Genomic DNA, 19,865 nt, shown 5'->3' with positions numbered 1-19,865 from the left:
GGAAATCACGAAAGAACAATACGAGATCTATAGTCCAAATAATATAGACGTTCTTAAAAATCAAAATGTTATTACTACGCCCTCAATACAAGATTTTAAAACGGCATAGAATCATAAAGATTCACTTTATTGTTTTGGTCCTGAAATCAAAGTTTGCATGTTTGCACCGAAAAAGTTCTTAAATGTGTCTGTTTCTGTTAAGCAAACATTTGTTAGTACCTAAGTTTAAAATGAATTCCAAAACTTTATTCATTGTTAGATTTTGTCAAGCCTTATCATTGAGACATTTTCGTGCATTTCCCATCAATATGTGTCATCAAAAGAATTTTTGGTATGTGGTACATCATTGTACCATCCTTTGATCCTGTCTTTTCACACACTGTCAAACACACACTTAAAAGTCAAATACATAATGTAACCAAGGGAATACATGCTGCATAAATGTACAATGCTGATACACAAGTGTAGCGTTTGCTTAAAATTTGAGTATGTTTGCGGATACATTTTTGTTTACAGCTATACTATAAATCATTCTGAAATATTTGAAGATAAAAACCCAATGATAACTGTTTCTAGATTCAAATAAAATATTTAAATATATAATTATGATTGGACATGGTAAGTCATTGTGTTTTTAATGTTTTAGAAGGCAAGAATGCTTTGGTGACGATTAATAGGCCAACAACAAAATCAGCGATGATTCACTATGCACCTACTACAGATGACCAAAAACAGCTATCTGACCAAGGAATATCCGGGCTCTTTGTGATAGAATATGACGTTGAAAGAAAATTTGATGGCGGAGAGGTTTTGGTAAGATTAATATAAAGTAGATATAATGATATGTTTCAGAAATTATTATTTTAACTAGTTTAACTTAAATGTTGTGATTTGGAAAAACAACTCCTATGAAGTTAAAGAAACAGTAAGAAAAAAAACCAGATCTAATATTTTTCGGCTGATTTTATAGAACTAGTATTTATAAAAAAAAATGAAAATTTCCTTATCAAGGGAAATGCTATGAGCCAGATGTATTTTGCAGTTATTGCAATACAAGTTTAAAGGCAAAATAAAGTACAAAGCGGAAGAGCATTTAGGACCTGAAATTCCGAATTTTTTTGCCAAAAACTGCTAAGGTAATAATGTTCCTTGGCTGGAAACTTTAAGTAGTATTTCGACCATTTTAAAGTTTTGAGAACAGTTAATTAAATAAAATATAATATGACAATAACTATGATAATTCCTGTTAATTTGGAAGTTCTAATTACTATATGAAAATAAGTAGATGTGGTATGATTGCCAACGCGACAATTACCCAAGTTCAAATGAAGTGGATGAAAGCAATTATAGGCAACTGTACGGCCTTCTTCAAAAATGAAAAAAACCTTATCGTATGGTTGGATATAAAAGGCCCCGACATGAAAAATACGAAACAATTCAACTGAAAAAACTAACGGCCTGATTTATATCAAGTTACTAGCAGAGGCAGCAATACAGTGAATGTAATAACATTACCAGTACCATTTATACTGTACCAGATGTTCATTTCGACAATCAATCATTTCTTTTCCAAAAACCTAATAAAAACGTCGAAGAGCTGTTAAAAAACAAAAATAAAACTGAAAAGCCAAACTCGGAGAACAATCAGAGCCATACACGATGGAAATTCCTTCCTTCAATTAAAATGATTTCTGTTTGAAGAACATTTTTACAATAGTGTATATATTCAAATTAAACCATATCCATTTATTCGCATCATTATTGCAAAATTCTGTGTCTTAATAATGTGTGTATTGTTCTTGAACAATGTTAGAAAATATATGAAGTTTGGGTAGGAAATTAAACCGCAAGAGCAAGTATGTACATTGGGATTAGTTCAAATTGCAAATTTTCCATAGCGCAGATACTGCTGTGCAAACGTCAACCAACTTGCTCAGTATTTACAAGTGCAAATAAATTTGGATAAATCTGCAGTCTCTGAAGTTGCTCCTTGAAGCATTCCAGAGATGTAGCTTGGAAGGCTTCAAGAGGCAGGCTGTTCCAGTTGGTAATGGTGCGTGATATATAGCTGTATTTGTAGGCATCTGTGGAGGTACTGATCTGCGTGAATTTTTCTGAATGGTATTGCCTTGTTGAGGTTGATTGTCTTCTACCGCATGATGGTATGTTGACTGCTGCATTTCCATATGTCGTGGCTTTGTAGAACATGCTTAATCTACTGGATTTCCGTCTAGATTCAAGCGTTTGACATTCTGTGATTTTCATGACGTTTGTTACTGTCCCTGGTTCTCGACTGCATATTGATGTCGCAAATCTGGCACATCTCTTTGGACCAAGTTTAGAGAGTCAATATGATGTTTTCGATATAGTTTCATACTGCAGAGGCGTACTCAAGATGTGGGCGCTCTAGCGAAGTATAAGCCGTAATTAAACTTTTCGTCAGATATCATATGTATTTTAAACTATTATCACTATTATAACTGTTAATAAATACCATTATTTATTTTGTTTTTTAGGTTGTTGATGGATACTTTGTCCACTTCTTTGCACCGTCTGGTATGAAACCGATTCCGAAAGACATTCTGTTCATTCTAGACGTAAGCGGCTCAATGAATGGAATGAAAATGCTACGGCAACGTGATGCCATGGATATGATTTTGCAAGACTTAAACGAAGAAGACAGATTCAATATTATGGAATTCAGTTCACAATCTAAACTTTGGCAGGAGTCTCTGGTTTCTGTAAATAGCAATACAACACATAGTGCCAGAGAGTTTAGTCAAAAGATGGCGGCCAATGGAGGTACATGTAACCTTGATTATTTGTATACTATATAATATACACTGTACTAGATTTTATTATTGTATATACCTGCAGAAAACATGTAAATAATGAGAGGAATTAAAAAAACACTGAAGACATATGTACCATGGTCACCTGAATTTCTAGGAATAGATAAAATAAAATGCGTTGAAAGTTTCTATACCAATACACCATAATTTTATTCGCTTAAATTTTCAATAACTAAATTTTGGGACTGGATGATGATGATGATGAGGAGGAGGAAGACATATCACCTTCCCGAAACACATTTTTCTAACCCTGAGTCGATTGTTCTTACAACATGCTGCGTCCCTAGTGGAGAAACACAAACTATTAATTATCCAGTCTTTAGTTTTACCCGACCGGGGATTGAACCCATGACTTCCTAACTTTACGCGAGTAATTGTGATGATGATTGCTCACCCTATAAGAGTTTTACGTCCAAAAAGTTTACATACCTTCATGTGAGTTACATAAAACGAACCAAAGAAAGCCCCCTTCACTCAAGAAAATACCGTCCCCCGTTTATTTTATTTTTTTGGTGTTGGTTTTAAATGATGACAACCGAAATTATCAACATTAAAACTGGTGCATAATCATAACACAACCAGAAGTCGGTTTTTTGCTATTTTGTTTTAATAAAAATCGTTGAACACGAAACAGAAAAGCTATTAGATCAGAATAAACATATTTTGGTCCGCGTCTATAATTACGATGCGAGAAAGATTAATAATCGATAATCATTTTAATAAATATAATTAATTTTGAAATAGGAACAAAAGCTAATGATGCCTTAAAGAAAGGAATACAGTTTCTAAATAACGTAGAACTCGACAGTCAACGTATTAAATTGATTGTATTTCTGACTGATGGAGAAGCAGACACAGACCGCAATACAATTCTTAAAAACGTGAAAACGTATAACACAAAGGGGATAACAATGTTCTGCCTTGCCTTTGGAAAAAATGCTGATTATACCTTCATCAAAAAGCTTGCTGTTCAGAACAAAGGAATTGCCAGAAGAATTTTTGAAGATTCAGATTCTTCTTTGCAGATAAAAGGGTTTTATGATGAAATATCGTCTGCGACGTTACAAAATTTAACATTTCAATATCTTGGAAAAGACGATGAAGTTGTTGAAAATGTTACAAGGTTGAGTTTTGATACGTTTTTTGATGGAAAGGAGTTAATCATTGCCGGTAAAATGTCCAATGATGATGTCAATGAAGTGGATTTGGTCGTTACTGGGGACGGTTCTGACGGACATATAGAACTGTCTCTTGATTCAGATGTTAACAAAGGTGTTCCGGAACTGACAAAACCTGAAGATTTCCACAAAATTACAGAAAGAATATGGGCATATTTAACAATAAAACAATTGCTGGAGTCTGCAATAGAAGTTGACAATGCTGAAGAAAAAACTCAATTGAATCAAAAAGCTTTAGATCTTTCTCTTAAGGTACATATGACGTGCAATACAAATGGCTTTTCAACTATTTTACAGGTTTAGAATTATATATTTGGATTTGATTATTATAAACAGCATGGTCACTCTTTTATGTGATAATTGAACATGTCATACTTGCAAATGATATTCCACAACTACAGTATTATTTAAATGTATTTTACAAAGCTTTAAAATATATAGAAAAATAGGAATGTAATTGAAAAGTAGAAAAGTAATAGAAAAGTAGGCTATATTACCACTACATTTTTATTTACAGTATAAGTTTGTTACACCCTTGACATCCATGGTCGTTACAAAACCAGATGAAAAAGATGTCGGATCATTCGAAGAAAATGAAGACGCACAACGTAAGAAAAAATATTTTTAAATTTCATAAAACACACCTTACATTCGTCACAACTCGGTCGATTCCGGATAGAAGGAGAGTAGCGCAGTCACCCGCGGATTGCCGATTGACACACCTTAATGAAACACCTAAAAGAAGATACCGCGATGCTGCCACCAAAAACTATGTGTAAAAGGAAAAAAAACAGTAGAACCATGACTAACACAAAAATACTCGAAGATAAGAAATGTATGACAAATATTGCAAAGAAGTACACAAAATTTAATACTAGCAAATTCGGATGGTGGAATGCACGCAAGTGGTCCGGAAAGGAAAACAGTGTATGCCCGATCGTTTTTCCTCGTAATGTTTAATATTAAAAATAAATTCACACACGCACTTGCATCACTAGTGCATATACATCTCAGTTTCTGTTTACAAGAAAACAATTGACAAATCTGGTTACTGCTACTGCAAAAGGTGGGGAACATATTCACGTTATTCCCTTTAGAGATGAAGTATAAAACTACAATATTTCTAAACTAAAATATTACAATACAAATTGTTAATCAAAACAGATTATCTTTTTCTAAATTTAAATAAAAATCAATTTGTCTCTCTGTAAATGAACATCAGTTTGTTTTCCTGTAAATGTAATTTTTTCATTTTTGGTCAACAATTTATTTTCACAGAAATATAGAAGCCAATTTTAACTTAATATGTAGTAATACAACACATGTAAACCGATAATTAAGCTAGTTAATTATAGTAAACATTTTTTTTTCTTTTTTCTAACTGGTTTATTGCACATTATGGACAAATAGCGTTTGAAGAATCAAATATAAAGTAGACATAAAAAATGCTATGCACTGAAAATAATGTACAAGCTTTAATATTAGTCATCAAATGGTATACAACTTCTAATTTCGTATTGGTAGACGAGTAATTATTTTTCAAATCTGAATTATAAAGAAGCCTTTTTTTCAAAGTTTTGATTTCAATATCAACAAACTAATAGCCTAAATGTTACCATGATTTATAAAATCAAGTTCATGTTTCATAAAATGTACTAAATCTAAAAGAATGAGGTATATATAATCTACGGAAACTATTCCATTCTAGAGCTAGAACAAAAATCGGTTAGTTTGTCAAGTTTACCTTCAATAAGTTGTAAACAATAGCAGTAAACTCAGTAGTTCTTTGTACAGGCTGATGTTATCATTGAAGAATAATGGCCATTATGTTTTCAAATGGATTGATTCTGTCGAATCAATATTTAACAACACTGGTCTAGGATATATTTTCATGAACCAAATTGGCTTTTGTGATAAAATTTATCTCGATCGTATATTGAGTGATCAGTTTATTACCTCATGGTTTGGCGATATAGAAAATTCATCCCGGGGACAATTTTATGGGTCATTTAAAAAGGAATTTGGACTAGAAAAATATCTGATCAGACTATCTGAACAGAATAGAGGGTGGATAACTAAATTAAGGACATCGAACTTACGTATTCCAATTGAGACAGGCCGTTGGCAAAATATACCTAGACCAGAGAGAATATGTACTTTATGTCATAAATTTATTGGTGATGAATTTCATGTTTTATTTGTATGTCAACATGATTCTATTGTTAATTATAGAAACAAATACTTACCTAAATATTATACTATTAATCCTCAATATATTAAAATGGAAGGATTATTGTCCATATGTAATATGGAGGTCTACAAACGATTGTCATTTTTTATTAAGAAAATCGCTTGTTTATTCTAAAATATTTACCATTATTATTGTATTTCTATGTGTTTAGATAGTACTGCATGCTCATTTCGTCATTCAATTGTTTATGTATTATACTTTGACCTCATGTTACACATTTATGTGTCTGAGCGTTATCAATAAATTTTGAATCTTGAAACAAATGAAAAAACGACATGAATCAATGATATAATTACTAGGCGAATATATTTCAGAAATGACGACCTTAGAATAAAAGTTCCGCTAATGAGTATGTTAATTCCTTGTTTTACTTGTTTAGTTGCGCTGTCTGGGCTGCCATTTAGTTCTTCAATGCAACAGCATGGGCCACCTAGTCATGTGAGTGCTAACATGCATAGCGCGCCTTTGCCGATGCATGACCCATTGAGAGGAAGTTTCTACACTCGTGGAGGCCCGTCGGGAGGAAGTTTCAGTGGGGGAGGTACTTATACATACAGTAACATAGTCTACACTGATATTGTCAGTTTGGTGTTTATACAATATGATTAAAATACGGATCATGTGTTCAAGCTTCAGCATGCTTAAAATACAAGGATCTGAAATCACTCCATTATATTTTCTGTGTTAACGACCCTTTGCATTCCATTGGTTTTGTCAGATAATAACTCACCATCAAAAATTTTCAAGTTGATATTTCATTGGCTGGTGTAATATTTACCAGAACTGAAAGTAAATTGTAGTGTTTTTAGATCCTTCTAAGCAAAGCTTGAACACAAGATATAATCAGATTTATATAATTAGTTAACTTAATCATTAATATATTCGTTGGATACCAATTTTCGTGGGTACAAGGGAAACACGAATTTTAATATTCATCAACTTACAAATTTTCTAAAGGAATGTAACTATGTAGGCTTTGCCTAAACCATGAAATTAAATATCCACGAATATGCAAATTTTCGTCAAACCACGAAAATTGATACGCCCGAACATGAATGAATTCACAGTATTGGATAAAGAAAGACGAAAGATGCAAGCACTCCAATGTCGTGCTCATGGAAATTGTCGATGACAATATGGTATAATGTCTTGACTGTATCAACAATTTATTAAAATTGCAACGTACTTTCAGACAACATTTATTCCTGATAAAGACTATAAACTCTGTGACGTTTTTTGTAACAATATATCTAAAATTTAATTTCTCTGCGGCAATATATTCAATTTAATTCAATTCAATTCAAATCTGTATTGCCATAATACAGATACAAGACATATTGTAATCATAAGTTCATTTGTTTTAACTTTACAAATTCATAATCATCATCATGAATATAAATAAAGAAACGAGCAAATTTACAATATTGCAACTTCTCGCCTGCCTATTCATATGTATATTTTATTTATATTGGAATATATGACCATCGGCAGTCTCCGGAGTTATTTATATAGAGCGTCTTAAAAAGCACGATAATGCTGATACTTTATTACGATTTCATGCATAATACTTAAATGTTTCATTGTAATCTCTAGTTAATATTTTAGCTTATTTTAGTTATTTTAGCTTTATAACTATTTTGATCTGAGCGTCACTGATGAGTCTTATGTAGACGAAACACGCGTCTGGCGTATAAAATTATAATCCTGGTGCCTTTGATAACTATTAATGTGATAAAAATTCATATGTTGAGTCAATAACACTGGGGTAAAGCTGATGACCGTAACTGCATTCACGGTCATCCCAAGATGTCGGATGAAAAATTAGGTCAGTATTTGTATTGTCTATTGAAGAGTTTCTAAAGCATTTTCTTTAGGTAGCAATACACAGTTAGGAAAAAAATTTAAAATTGACACTCATAATTTTTAAACACCCTCTTTCCCCTACTGTCTAACAAAGAAGGCTTTATATGTGTGTTATGCATGTATATACTTGTAGAAAGAGAATCTTCCATAGATTTGATTTCTAATGGTCATAAGGGTGAAATATAATCCCTTTTGGGTGTAACCATGGCAACAATCTGCATTTCTTAGATACAAAATATAGCAAAAAAGGGGGGTGAACATGTCACAAAAGTCTCCAAAACTTGGTCTAAAGGAAAATTTCAATGAATTACAGTGATACCTTTCCTGAATCCATAGGTTTATATCTATCAAGTGGTCCAAAAAAAATCATATGTCTTCCTGCTCGTTTTTCCATAAAATTGAATTGAAAAGATCGAGCGCAAAATCTTTGTTGATAAACACTACAATAATTTATGGACCTATGAACGGTACGGATAGGAAAATACGGACTGTCAATCACTGAAATGGCCTATAAAACATGTTAAAATCAATCTAAATGTTCATATAAACCCACTAAGAAGGCTATTTTATTCTTCAATTATCTAAAAATCAATTTTATTGTACAAAAACTTTCATATTTAAAAATTTCACAGGGGCCATAATGCGAAACTAAACTTCTAACTGTGTATTGCTACCTTAAGGATTAACATTTTTTTCCCCAATTCCACTATAAATGGATTTCTGTTTTCTACTAGTTAAAACGAGCATTTTCGCCTGCTTGTTTTGAAAATCGGTTCAGAAATAAATATTTTATGAAGGTTAGCAGTTGACACTGAAATGCAACAAAAAAGTGATTTTATGAAACATGCCATGTCAAAGTGCATTTTCTCCTTTTTTAGTCAATTTTCTAAAACCATACCTTCTAAGCCTGTCTTTCCTTGTTTAAAAACCTAAATTAACCTTAACAGTAGACAACTTTTACAAATTAAAGCTATTTTAAAGCTCTAGAATGTCAATTTTGTTGTGTATTACCATACCAAGGCCTTGGTTAAAATTTAGTCAATACTGAATTTATTTATAACAGCGGGGGGAAAATTGGGCTTATTTCATGCTAAATTGTGACTTTATACTTGCTAAAATAATAAATTTGATTTAGTCGCATGAAAAAATATAAAGCGTTCCCTTCTAAGGTTTCTACATAACGCGCAATTTTCTTTTCCAAGGGGTAGCCAATAAAGTATCAATTAATAACGGAACCAAGTCTTTGTGTCAAAATGTCTATATTGGTTGCTAAGGACAATAAACAACAAAACTAACATATATTGTCATACTAAAGGTTGTTTCTCCCTTAGAATTGTATCTATAACCTAAATATCAATAGTTTTGTGGTATGTTTGTCTGAAAAAAAGGCAATTATTTGCTTTGTCAAATGCCATAAGGTAGCAATACACAGTTAGGAAAAAAATTTAAAATTGACACTCATAATTTTTAAACACCCTCTTTCCCCTACTGTCTAACAAAGAAGGCTTTATATGTGTGTTATGCATGTATATACTTGTAGAAAGAGAATCTTCCATAGATTTGATTTCTAATGGTCATAAGGGTGAAATATAATCCCTTTTGGGTGTAACCATGGCAACAATCTGCATTTCTTAGATACAAAATATAGCAAAAAAGGGGGGTGAACATGTCACAAAAGTCTCCAAAACTTGGTCTAAAGGAAAATTTCAATGAATTACAGTGATACCTTTCCTGAATCCATAGGTTTATATCTATCAAGTGGTCCAAAAAAAATCATATGTCTTCCTGCTCGTTTTTCCATAAAATTGAATTGAAAAGATCGAGCGCAAAATCTTTGTTGATAAACACTACAATAATTTATGGACCTATGAACGGTACGGATAGGAAAATACGGACTGTCAATCACTGAAATGGCCTATAAAACATGTTAAAATCAATCTAAATGTTCATATAAACCCACTAAGAAGGCTATTTTATTCTTCAATTATCTAAAAATCAATTTTATTGTACAAAAACTTTCATATTTAAAAATTTCACAGGGGCCATAATGCGAAACTAAACTTCTAACTGTGTATTGCTACCTTAAGGATTAACATTTTTTTCCCCAATTCCACTATAAATGGATTTCTGTTTTCTACTAGTTAAAACGAGCATTTTCGCCTGCTTGTTTTGAAAATCGGTTCAGAAATAAATATTTTATGAAGGTTAGCAGTTGACACTGAAATGCAACAAAAAAGTGATTTTATGAAACATGCCATGTCAAAGTGCATTTTCTCCTTTTTTAGTCAATTTTCTAAAACCATACCTTCTAAGCCTGTCTTTCCTTGTTTAAAAACCTAAATTAACCTTAACAGTAGACAACTTTTACAAATTAAAGCTATTTTAAAGCTCTAGAATGTCAATTTTGTTGTGTATTACCATACCAAGGCCTTGGTTAAAATTTAGTCAATACTGAATTTATTTATAACAGCGGGGGGAAAATTGGGCTTATTTCATGCTAAATTGTGACTTTATACTTGCTAAAATAATAAATTTGATTTAGTCGCATGAAAAAATATAAAGCGTTCCCTTCTAAGGTTTCTACATAACGCGCAATTTTCTTTTCCAAGGGGTAGCCAATAAAGTATCAATTAATAACGGAACCAAGTCTTTGTGTCAAAATGTCTATATTGGTTGCTAAGGACAATAAACAACAAAACTAACATATATTGTCATACTAAAGGTTGTTTCTCCCTTAGAATTGTATCTATAACCTAAATATCAATAGTTTTGTGGTATGTTTGTCTGAAAAAAAGGCAATTATTTGCTTTGTCAAATGCCTTAAGGATTAACATTTTTTTCCCCAATTCCACTATAAATGGATTTCTGTTTTCTACTAGTTAAAACGAGCATTTTCGCCTGCTTGTTTTGAAAATCGGTTCAGAAATAAATATTTTATGAAGGTTAGCAGTTGACACTGAAATGCAACAAAAAAGTGATTTTATGAAACATGCCATGTCAAAGTGCATTTTCTCCTTTTTTAGTCAATTTTCTAAAACCATACCTTCTAAGCCTGTCTTTCCTTGTTTAAAAACCTAAATTAACCTTAACAGTAGACAACTTTTACAAATTAAAGCTATTTTAAAGCTCTAGAATGTCAATTTTGTTGTGTATTACCATACCAAGGCCTTGGTTAAAATTTAGTCAATACTGAATTTATTTATAACAGCGGGGGGAAAATTGGGCTTATTTCATGCTAAATTGTGACTTTATACTTGCTAAAATAATAAATTTGATTTAGTCGCATGAAAAAATATAAAGCGTTCCCTTCTAAGGTTTCTACATAACGCGCAATTTTCTTTTCCAAGGGGTAGCCAATAAAGTATCAATTAATAACGGAACCAAGTCTTTGTGTCAAAATGTCTATATTGGTTGCTAAGGACAATAAACAACAAAACTAACATATATTGTCATACTAAAGGTTGTTTCTCCCTTAGAATTGTATCTATAACCTAAATATCAATAGTTTTGTGGTATGTTTGTCTGAAAAAAAGGCAATTATTTGCTTTGTCAAATGCCATAAGGTAGCAATACACAGTTAGGAAAAAAATTTAAAATTGACACTCATAATTTTTAAACACCCTCTTTCCCCTACTGTCTAACAAAGAAGGCTTTATATGTGTGTTATGCATGTATATACTTGTAGAAAGAGAATCTTCCATAGATTTGATTTCTAATGGTCATAAGGGTGAAATATAATCCCTTTTGGGTGTAACCATGGCAACAATCTGCATTTCTTAGATACAAAATATAGCAAAAAAGGGGGGTGAACATGTCACAAAAGTCTCCAAAACTTGGTCTAAAGGAAAATTTCAATGAATTACAGTGATACCTTTCCTGAATCCATAGGTTTATATCTATCAAGTGGTCCAAAAAAAATCATATGTCTTCCTGCTCGTTTTTCCATAAAATTGAATTGAAAAGATCGAGCGCAAAATCTTTGTTGATAAACACTACAATAATTTATGGACCTATGAACGGTACGGATAGGAAAATACGGACTGTCAATCACTGAAATGGCCTATAAAACATGTTAAAATCAATCTAAATGTTCATATAAACCCACTAAGAAGGCTATTTTATTCTTCAATTATCTAAAAATCAATTTTATTGTACAAAAACTTTCATATTTAAAAATTTCACAGGGGCCATAATGCGAAACTAAACTTCTAACTGTGTATTGCTACCTTAAGGATTAACATTTTTTTCCCCAATTCCACTATAAATGGATTTCTGTTTTCTACTAGTTAAAACGAGCATTTTCGCCTGCTTGTTTTGAAAATCGGTTCAGAAATAAATATTTTATGAAGGTTAGCAGTTGACACTGAAATGCAACAAAAAAGTGATTTTATGAAACATGCCATGTCAAAGTGCATTTTCTCCTTTTTTAGTCAATTTTCTAAAACCATACCTTCTAAGCCTGTCTTTCCTTGTTTAAAAACCTAAATTAACCTTAACAGTAGACAACTTTTACAAATTAAAGCTATTTTAAAGCTCTAGAATGTCAATTTTGTTGTGTATACCATACCAAGGCCTTGGTTAAAATTTAGTCAATACTGAATTTATTTATAACAGCGGGGGGAAAATTGGGCTTATTTCATGCTAAATTGTGACTTTATACTTGCTAAAATAATAAATTTGATTTAGTCGCATGAAAAAATATAAAGCGTTCCCTTCTAAGGTTTCTACATAACGCGCAATTTTCTTTTCCAAGGGGTAGCCAATAAAGTATCAATTAATAACGGAACCAAGTCTTTGTGTCAAAATGTCTATATTGGTTGCTAAGGACAATAAACAACAAAACTAACATATATTGTCATACTAAAGGTTGTTTCTCCCTTAGAATTGTATCTATAACCTAAATATCAATAGTTTTGTGGTATGTTTGTCTGAAAAAAAGGCAATTATTTGCTTTGTCAAATGCCTTAAGGATTAACATTTTTTTCCCCAATTCCACTATAAATGGATTTCTGTTTTCTACTAGTTAAAACGAGCATTTTCGCCTGCTTGTTTTGAAAATCGGTTCAGAAATAAATATTTTATGAAGGTTAGCAGTTGACACTGAAATGCAACAAAAAAGTGATTTTATGAAACATGCCATGTCAAAGTGCATTTTCTCCTTTTTTAGTCAATTTTCTAAAACCATACCTTCTAAGCCTGTCTTTCCTTGTTTAAAAACCTAAATTAACCTTAACAGTAGACAACTTTTACAAATTAAAGCTATTTTAAAGCTCTAGAATGTCAATTTTGTTGTGTATTACCATACCAAGGCCTTGGTTAAAATTTAGTCAATACTGAATTTATTTATAACAGCGGGGGGAAAATTGGGCTTATTTCATGCTAAATTGTGACTTTATACTTGCTAAAATAATAAATTTGATTTAGTCGCATGAAAAAATATAAAGCGTTCCCTTCTAAGGTTTCTACATAACGCGCAATTTTCTTTTCCAAGGGGTAGCCAATAAAGTATCAATTAATAACGGAACCAAGTCTTTGTGTCAAAATGTCTATATTGGTTGCTAAGGACAATAAACAACAAAACTAACATATATTGTCATACTAAAGGTTGTTTCTCCCTTAGAATTGTATCTATAACCTAAATATCAATAGTTTTGTGGTATGTTTGTCTGAAAAAAAGGCAATTATTTGCTTTGTCAAATGCCATAAGGTAGCAATACACAGTTAGGAAAAAAATTTAAAATTGACACTCATAATTTTTAAACACCCTCTTTCCCCTACTGTCTAACAAAGAAGGCTTTATATGTGTGTTATGCATGTATATACTTGTAGAAAGAGAATCTTCCATAGATTTGATTTCTAATGGTCATAAGGGTGAAATATAATCCCTTTTGGGTGTAACCATGGCAACAATCTGCATTTCTTAGATACAAAATATAGCAAAAAAGGGGGGTGAACATGTCACAAAAGTCTCCAAAACTTGGTCTAAAGGAAAATTTCAATGAATTACAGTGATACCTTTCCTGAATCCATAGGTTTATATCTATCAAGTGGTCCAAAAAAAATCATATGTCTTCCTGCTCGTTTTTCCATAAAATTGAATTGAAAAGATCGAGCGCAAAATCTTTGTTGATAAACACTACAATAATTTATGGACCTATGAACGGTACGGATAGGAAAATACGGACTGTCAATCACTGAAATGGCCTATAAAACATGTTAAAATCAATCTAAATGTTCATATAAACCCACTAAGAAGGCTATTTTATTCTTCAATTATCTAAAAATCAATTTTATTGTACAAAAACTTGCATATTTAAAAATTTCACAGGGGCCATAATGCGAAACTAAACTTCTAACTGTGTATTGCTACCTTAAGGATTAACATTTTTTTCCCCAATTCCACTATAAATGGATTTCTGTTTTCTACTAGTTAAAACGAGCATTTTCGCCTGCTTGTTTTGAAAATCGGTTCAGAAATAAATATTTTATGAAGGTTAGCAGTTGACACTGAAATGCAACAAAAAAGTGATTTTATGAAACATGCCATGTCAAAGTGCATTTTCTCCTTTTTTAGTCAATTTTCTAAAACCATACCTTCTAAGCCTGTCTTTCCTTGTTTAAAAACCTAAATTAACCTTAACAGTAGACAACTTTTACAAATTAAAGCTATTTTAAAGCTCTAGAATGTCAATTTTGTTGTGTATACCATACCAAGGCCTTGGTTAAAATTTAGTCAATACTGAATTTATTTATAACAGCGGGGGGAAAATTGGGCTTATTTCATGCTAAATTGTGACTTTATACTTGCTAAAATAATAAATTTGATTTAGTCGCATGAAAAAATATAAAGCGTTCCCTTCTAAGGTTTCTACATAACGCGCAATTTTCTTTTCCAAGGGGTAGCCAATAAAGTATCAATTAATAACGGAACCAAGTCTTTGTGTCAAAATGTCTATATTGGTTGCTAAGGACAATAAACAACAAAACTAACATATATTGTCATACTAAAGGTTGTTTCTCCCTTAGAATTGTATCTATAACCTAAATATCAATAGTTTTGTGGTATGTTTGTCTGAAAAAAAGGCAATTATTTGCTTTGTCAAATGCCTTAAGGATTAACATTTTTTTCCCCAATTCCACTATAAATGGATTTCTGTTTTCTACTAGTTAAAACGAGCATTTTCGCCTGCTTGTTTTGAAAATCGGTTCAGAAATAAATATTTTATGAAGGTTAGCAGTTGACACTGAAATGCAACAAAAAAGTGATTTTATGAAACATGCCATGTCAAAGTGCATTTTCTCCTTTTTTAGTCAATTTTCTAAAACCATACCTTCTAAGCCTGTCTTTCCTTGTTTAAAAACCTAAATTAACCTTAACAGTAGACAACTTTTACAAATTAAAGCTATTTTAAAGCTCTAGAATGTCAATTTTGTTGTGTATTACCATACCAAGGCCTTGGTTAAAATTTAGTCAATACTGAATTTATTTATAACAGCGGGGGGAAAATTGGGCTTATTTCATGCTAAATTGTGACTTTATACTTGCTAAAATAATAAATTTGATTTAGTCGCATGAAAAAATATAAAGCGTTCCCTTCTAAGGTTTCTACATAACGCGCAATTTTCTTTTCCAAGGGGTAGCCAATAAAGTATCAATTAATAACGGAACCAAGTCTTTGTGTCAAAATGTCTATATTGGTTGCTAAGGACAATAAACAACAAAACTAACATATATTGTCATACTAAAGGTTGTTTCTCCCTTAGAATTGTATCTATAACCTAAATATCAATAGTTTTGTGGTATGTTTGTCTGAAAAAAAGGCAATTATTTGCTTTGTCAAATGCCATAAGGTAGCAATACACAGTTAGGAAAAAAATTTAAAATTGACACTCATAATTTTTAAACACCCTCTTTCCCCTACTGTCTAACAAAGAAGGCTTTATATGTGTGTTATGCATGTATATACTTGTAGAAAGAGAATCTTCCATAGATTTGATTTCTAATGGTCATAAGGGTGAAATATAATCCCTTTTGGGTGTAACCATGGCAACAATCTGCATTTCTTAGATACAAAATATAGCAAAAAAGGGGGGTGAACATGTCACAAAAGTCTCCAAAACTTGGTCTAAAGGAAAATTTCAATGAATTACAGTGATACCTTTCCTGAATCCATAGGTTTATATCTATCAAGTGGTCCAAAAAAAATCATATGTCTTCCTGCTCGTTTTTCCATAAAATTGAATTGAAAAGATCGAGCGCAAAATCTTTGTTGATAAACACTACAATAATTTATGGACCTATGAACGGTACGGATAGGAAAATACGGACTGTCAATCACTGAAATGGCCTATAAAACATGTTAAAATCAATCTAAATGTTCATATAAACCCACTAAGAAGTCTATTTTATTCTTCAATTATCTAAAAATCAATTTTATTGTACAAAAACTTTCATATTTAAAAATTTCACAGGGGCCATAATGCGAAACTAAACTTCTAACTGTGTATTGCTACCTTAAGGATTAACATTTTTTTCCCCAATTCCACTATAAATGGATTTCTGTTTTCTACTAGTTAAAACGAGCATTTTCGCCTGCTTGTTTTGAAAATCGGTTCAGAAATAAATATTTTATGAAGGTTAGCAGTTGACACTGAAATGCAACAAAAAAGTGATTTTATGAAACATGCCATGTCAAAGTGCATTTTCTCCTTTTTTAGTCAATTTTCTAAAACCATACCTTCTAAGCCTGTCTTTCCTTGTTTAAAAACCTAAATTAACCTTAACAGTAGACAACTTTTACAAATTAAAGCTATTTTAAAGCTCTAGAATGTCAATTTTGTTGTGTATACCATACCAAGGCCTTGGTTAAAATTTAGTCAATACTGAATTTATTTATAACAGCGGGGGGAAAATTGGGCTTATTTCATGCTAAATTGTGACTTTATACTTGCTAAAATAATAAATTTGATTTAGTCGCATGAAAAAATATAAAGCGTTCCCTTCTAAGGTTTCTACATAACGCGCAATTTTCTTTTCCAAGGGGTAGCCAATAAAGTATCAATTAATAACGGAACCAAGTCTTTGTGTCAAAATGTCTATATTGGTTGCTAAGGACAATAAACAACAAAACTAACATATATTGTCATACTAAAGGTTGTTTCTCCCTTAGAATTGTATCTATAACCTAAATATCAATAGTTTTGTGGTATGTTTGTCTGAAAAAAAGGCAATTATTTGCTTTGTCAAATGCCTTAAGGATTAACATTTTTTTCCCCAATTCCACTATAAATGGATTTCTGTTTTCTACTAGTTAAAACGAGCATTTTCGCCTGCTTGTTTTGAAAATCGGTTCAGAAATAAATATTTTATGAAGGTTAGCAGTTGACACTGAAATGCAACAAAAAAGTGATTTTATGAAACATGCCATGTCAAAGTGCATTTTCTCCTTTTTTAGTCAATTTTCTAAAACCATACCTTCTAAGCCTGTCTTTCCTTGTTTAAAAACCTAAATTAACCTTAACAGTAGACAACTTTTACAAATTAAAGCTATTTTAAAGCTCTAGAATGTCAATTTTGTTGTGTATTACCATACCAAGGCCTTGGTTAAAATTTAGTCAATACTGAATTTATTTATAACAGCGGGGGGAAAATTGGGCTTATTTCATGCTAAATTGTGACTTTATACTTGCTAAAATAATAAATTTGATTTAGTCGCATGAAAAAATATAAAGCGTTCCCTTCTAAGGTTTCTACATAACGCGCAATTTTCTTTTCCAAGGGGTAGCCAATAAAGTATCAATTAATAACGGAACCAAGTCTTTGTGTCAAAATGTCTATATTGGTTGCTAAGGACAATAAACAACAAAACTAACATATATTGTCATACTAAAGGTTGTTTCTCCCTTAGAATTGTATCTATAACCTAAATATCAATAGTTTTGTGGTATGTTTGTCTGAAAAAAAGGCAATTATTTGCTTTGTCAAATGCCATAAGGTAGCAATACACAGTTAGGAAAAAAATTTAAAATTGACACTCATAATTTTTAAACACCCTCTTTCCCCTACTGTCTAACAAAGAAGGCTTTATATGTGTGTTATGCATGTATATACTTGTAGAAAGAGAATCTTCCATAGATTTGATTTCTAATGGTCATAAGGGTGAAATATAATCCCTTTTGGGTGTAACCATGGCAACAATCTGCATTTCTTAGATACAAAATATAGCAAAAAAGGGGGGTGAACATGTCACAAAAGTCTCCAAAACTTGGTCTAAAGGAAAATTTCAATGAATTACAGTGATACCTTTCCTGAATCCATAGGTTTATATCTATCAAGTGGTCCAAAAAAAATCATATGTCTTCCTGCTCGTTTTTCCATAAAATTGAATTGAAAAGATCGAGCGCAAAATCTTTGTTGATAAACACTACAATAATTTATGGACCTATGAACGGTACGGATAGGAAAATACGGACTGTCAATCACTGAAATGGCCTATAAAACATGTTAAAATCAATCTAAATGTTCATATAAACCCACTAAGAAGGCTATTTTATTCTTCAATTATCTAAAAATCAATTTTATTGTACAAAAACTTTCATATTTAAAAATTTCACAGGGGCCATAATGCGAAACTAAACTTCTAACTGTGTATTGCTAACATTTTTTTCCCCAATTCCACTATAAATGGATTTCTGTTTTCTACTAGTTAAAACGAGCATTTTCGCCTGCTTGTTTTGAAAATCGGTTCAGAAATAAATATTTTATGAAGGTTAGCAGTTGACACTGAAATGCAACAAAAAAGTGATTTTATGAAACATGCCATGTCAAAGTGCATTTTCTCCTTTTTTAGTCAATTTTCTAAAACCATACCTTCTAAGCCTGTCTTTCCTTGTTTAAAAACCTAAATTAACCTTAACAGTAGACAACTTTTACAAATTAAAGCTATTTTAAAGCTCTAGAATGTCAATTTTGTTGTGTATTACCATACCAAGGCCTTGGTTAAAATTTAGTCAATACTGAATTTATTTATAACAGCGGGGGGAAAATTGGGCTTATTTCATGCTAAATTGTGACTTTATACTTGCTAAAATAATAAATTTGATTTAGTCGCATGAAAAAATATAAAGCGTTCCCTTCTAAGGTTTCTACATAACGCGCAATTTTCTTTTCCAAGGGGTAGCCAATAAAGTATCAATTAATAACGGAACCAAGTCTTTGTGTCAAAATGTCTATATTGGTTGCTAAGGACAATAAACAACAAAACTAACATATATTGTCATACTAAAGGTTGTTTCTCCCTTAGAATTGTATCTATAACCTAAATATCAATAGTTTTGTGGTATGTTTGTCTGAAAAAAAGGCAATTATTTGCTTTGTCAAATGCCATAAGGTAGCAATACACAGTTAGGAAAAAAATTTAAAATTGACACTCATAATTTTTAAACACCCTCTTTCCCCTACTGTCTAACAAAGAAGGCTTTATATGTGTGTTATGCATGTATATACTTGTAGAAAGAGAATCTTCCATAGATTTGATTTCTAATGGTCATAAGGGTGAAATATAATCCCTTTTGGGTGTAACCATGGCAACAATCTGCATTTCTTAGATACAAAATATAGCAAAAAAGGGGGGTGAACATGTCACAAAAGTCTCCAAAACTTGGTCTAAAGGAAAATTTCAATGAATTACAGTGATACCTTTCCTGAATCCATAGGTTTAT

At 31.6% G+C, this 19,865-nt stretch overlaps 1 protein-coding gene across 1 annotated transcript in view; it reads left to right on the top strand.

The window, feature by feature from the left end:
• The window catches only part of LOC134726816 (inter-alpha-trypsin inhibitor heavy chain H3-like), a 43,036-nt gene that overhangs the window by 7,788 nt on the left and 15,383 nt on the right, over positions 1-19,865 (top strand). Inside the window, exons 5-9 of the mRNA XM_063591228.1 lie at positions 647-813; positions 2,517-2,802; positions 3,597-4,282; positions 4,548-4,638; positions 6,661-6,822. Coding sequence (XP_063447298.1) covers positions 647-813; positions 2,517-2,802; positions 3,597-4,282; positions 4,548-4,638; positions 6,661-6,822 — 1,392 coding nt within the window. The remainder of the gene's footprint in view (positions 1-646; positions 814-2,516; positions 2,803-3,596; positions 4,283-4,547; positions 4,639-6,660; positions 6,823-19,865) is intronic.

The sequence above is a fragment of the Mytilus trossulus genome, chromosome 1, assembly GCF_036588685.1.
Source record: "Mytilus trossulus isolate FHL-02 chromosome 1, PNRI_Mtr1.1.1.hap1, whole genome shotgun sequence".
Classification (NCBI taxonomy): domain Eukaryota; kingdom Metazoa; phylum Mollusca; class Bivalvia; order Mytilida; family Mytilidae; genus Mytilus; species Mytilus trossulus.
The sequence above is the reverse complement of the archived record's forward strand: the minus strand, read 5'-3'. Positions and strand labels throughout refer to the sequence as shown.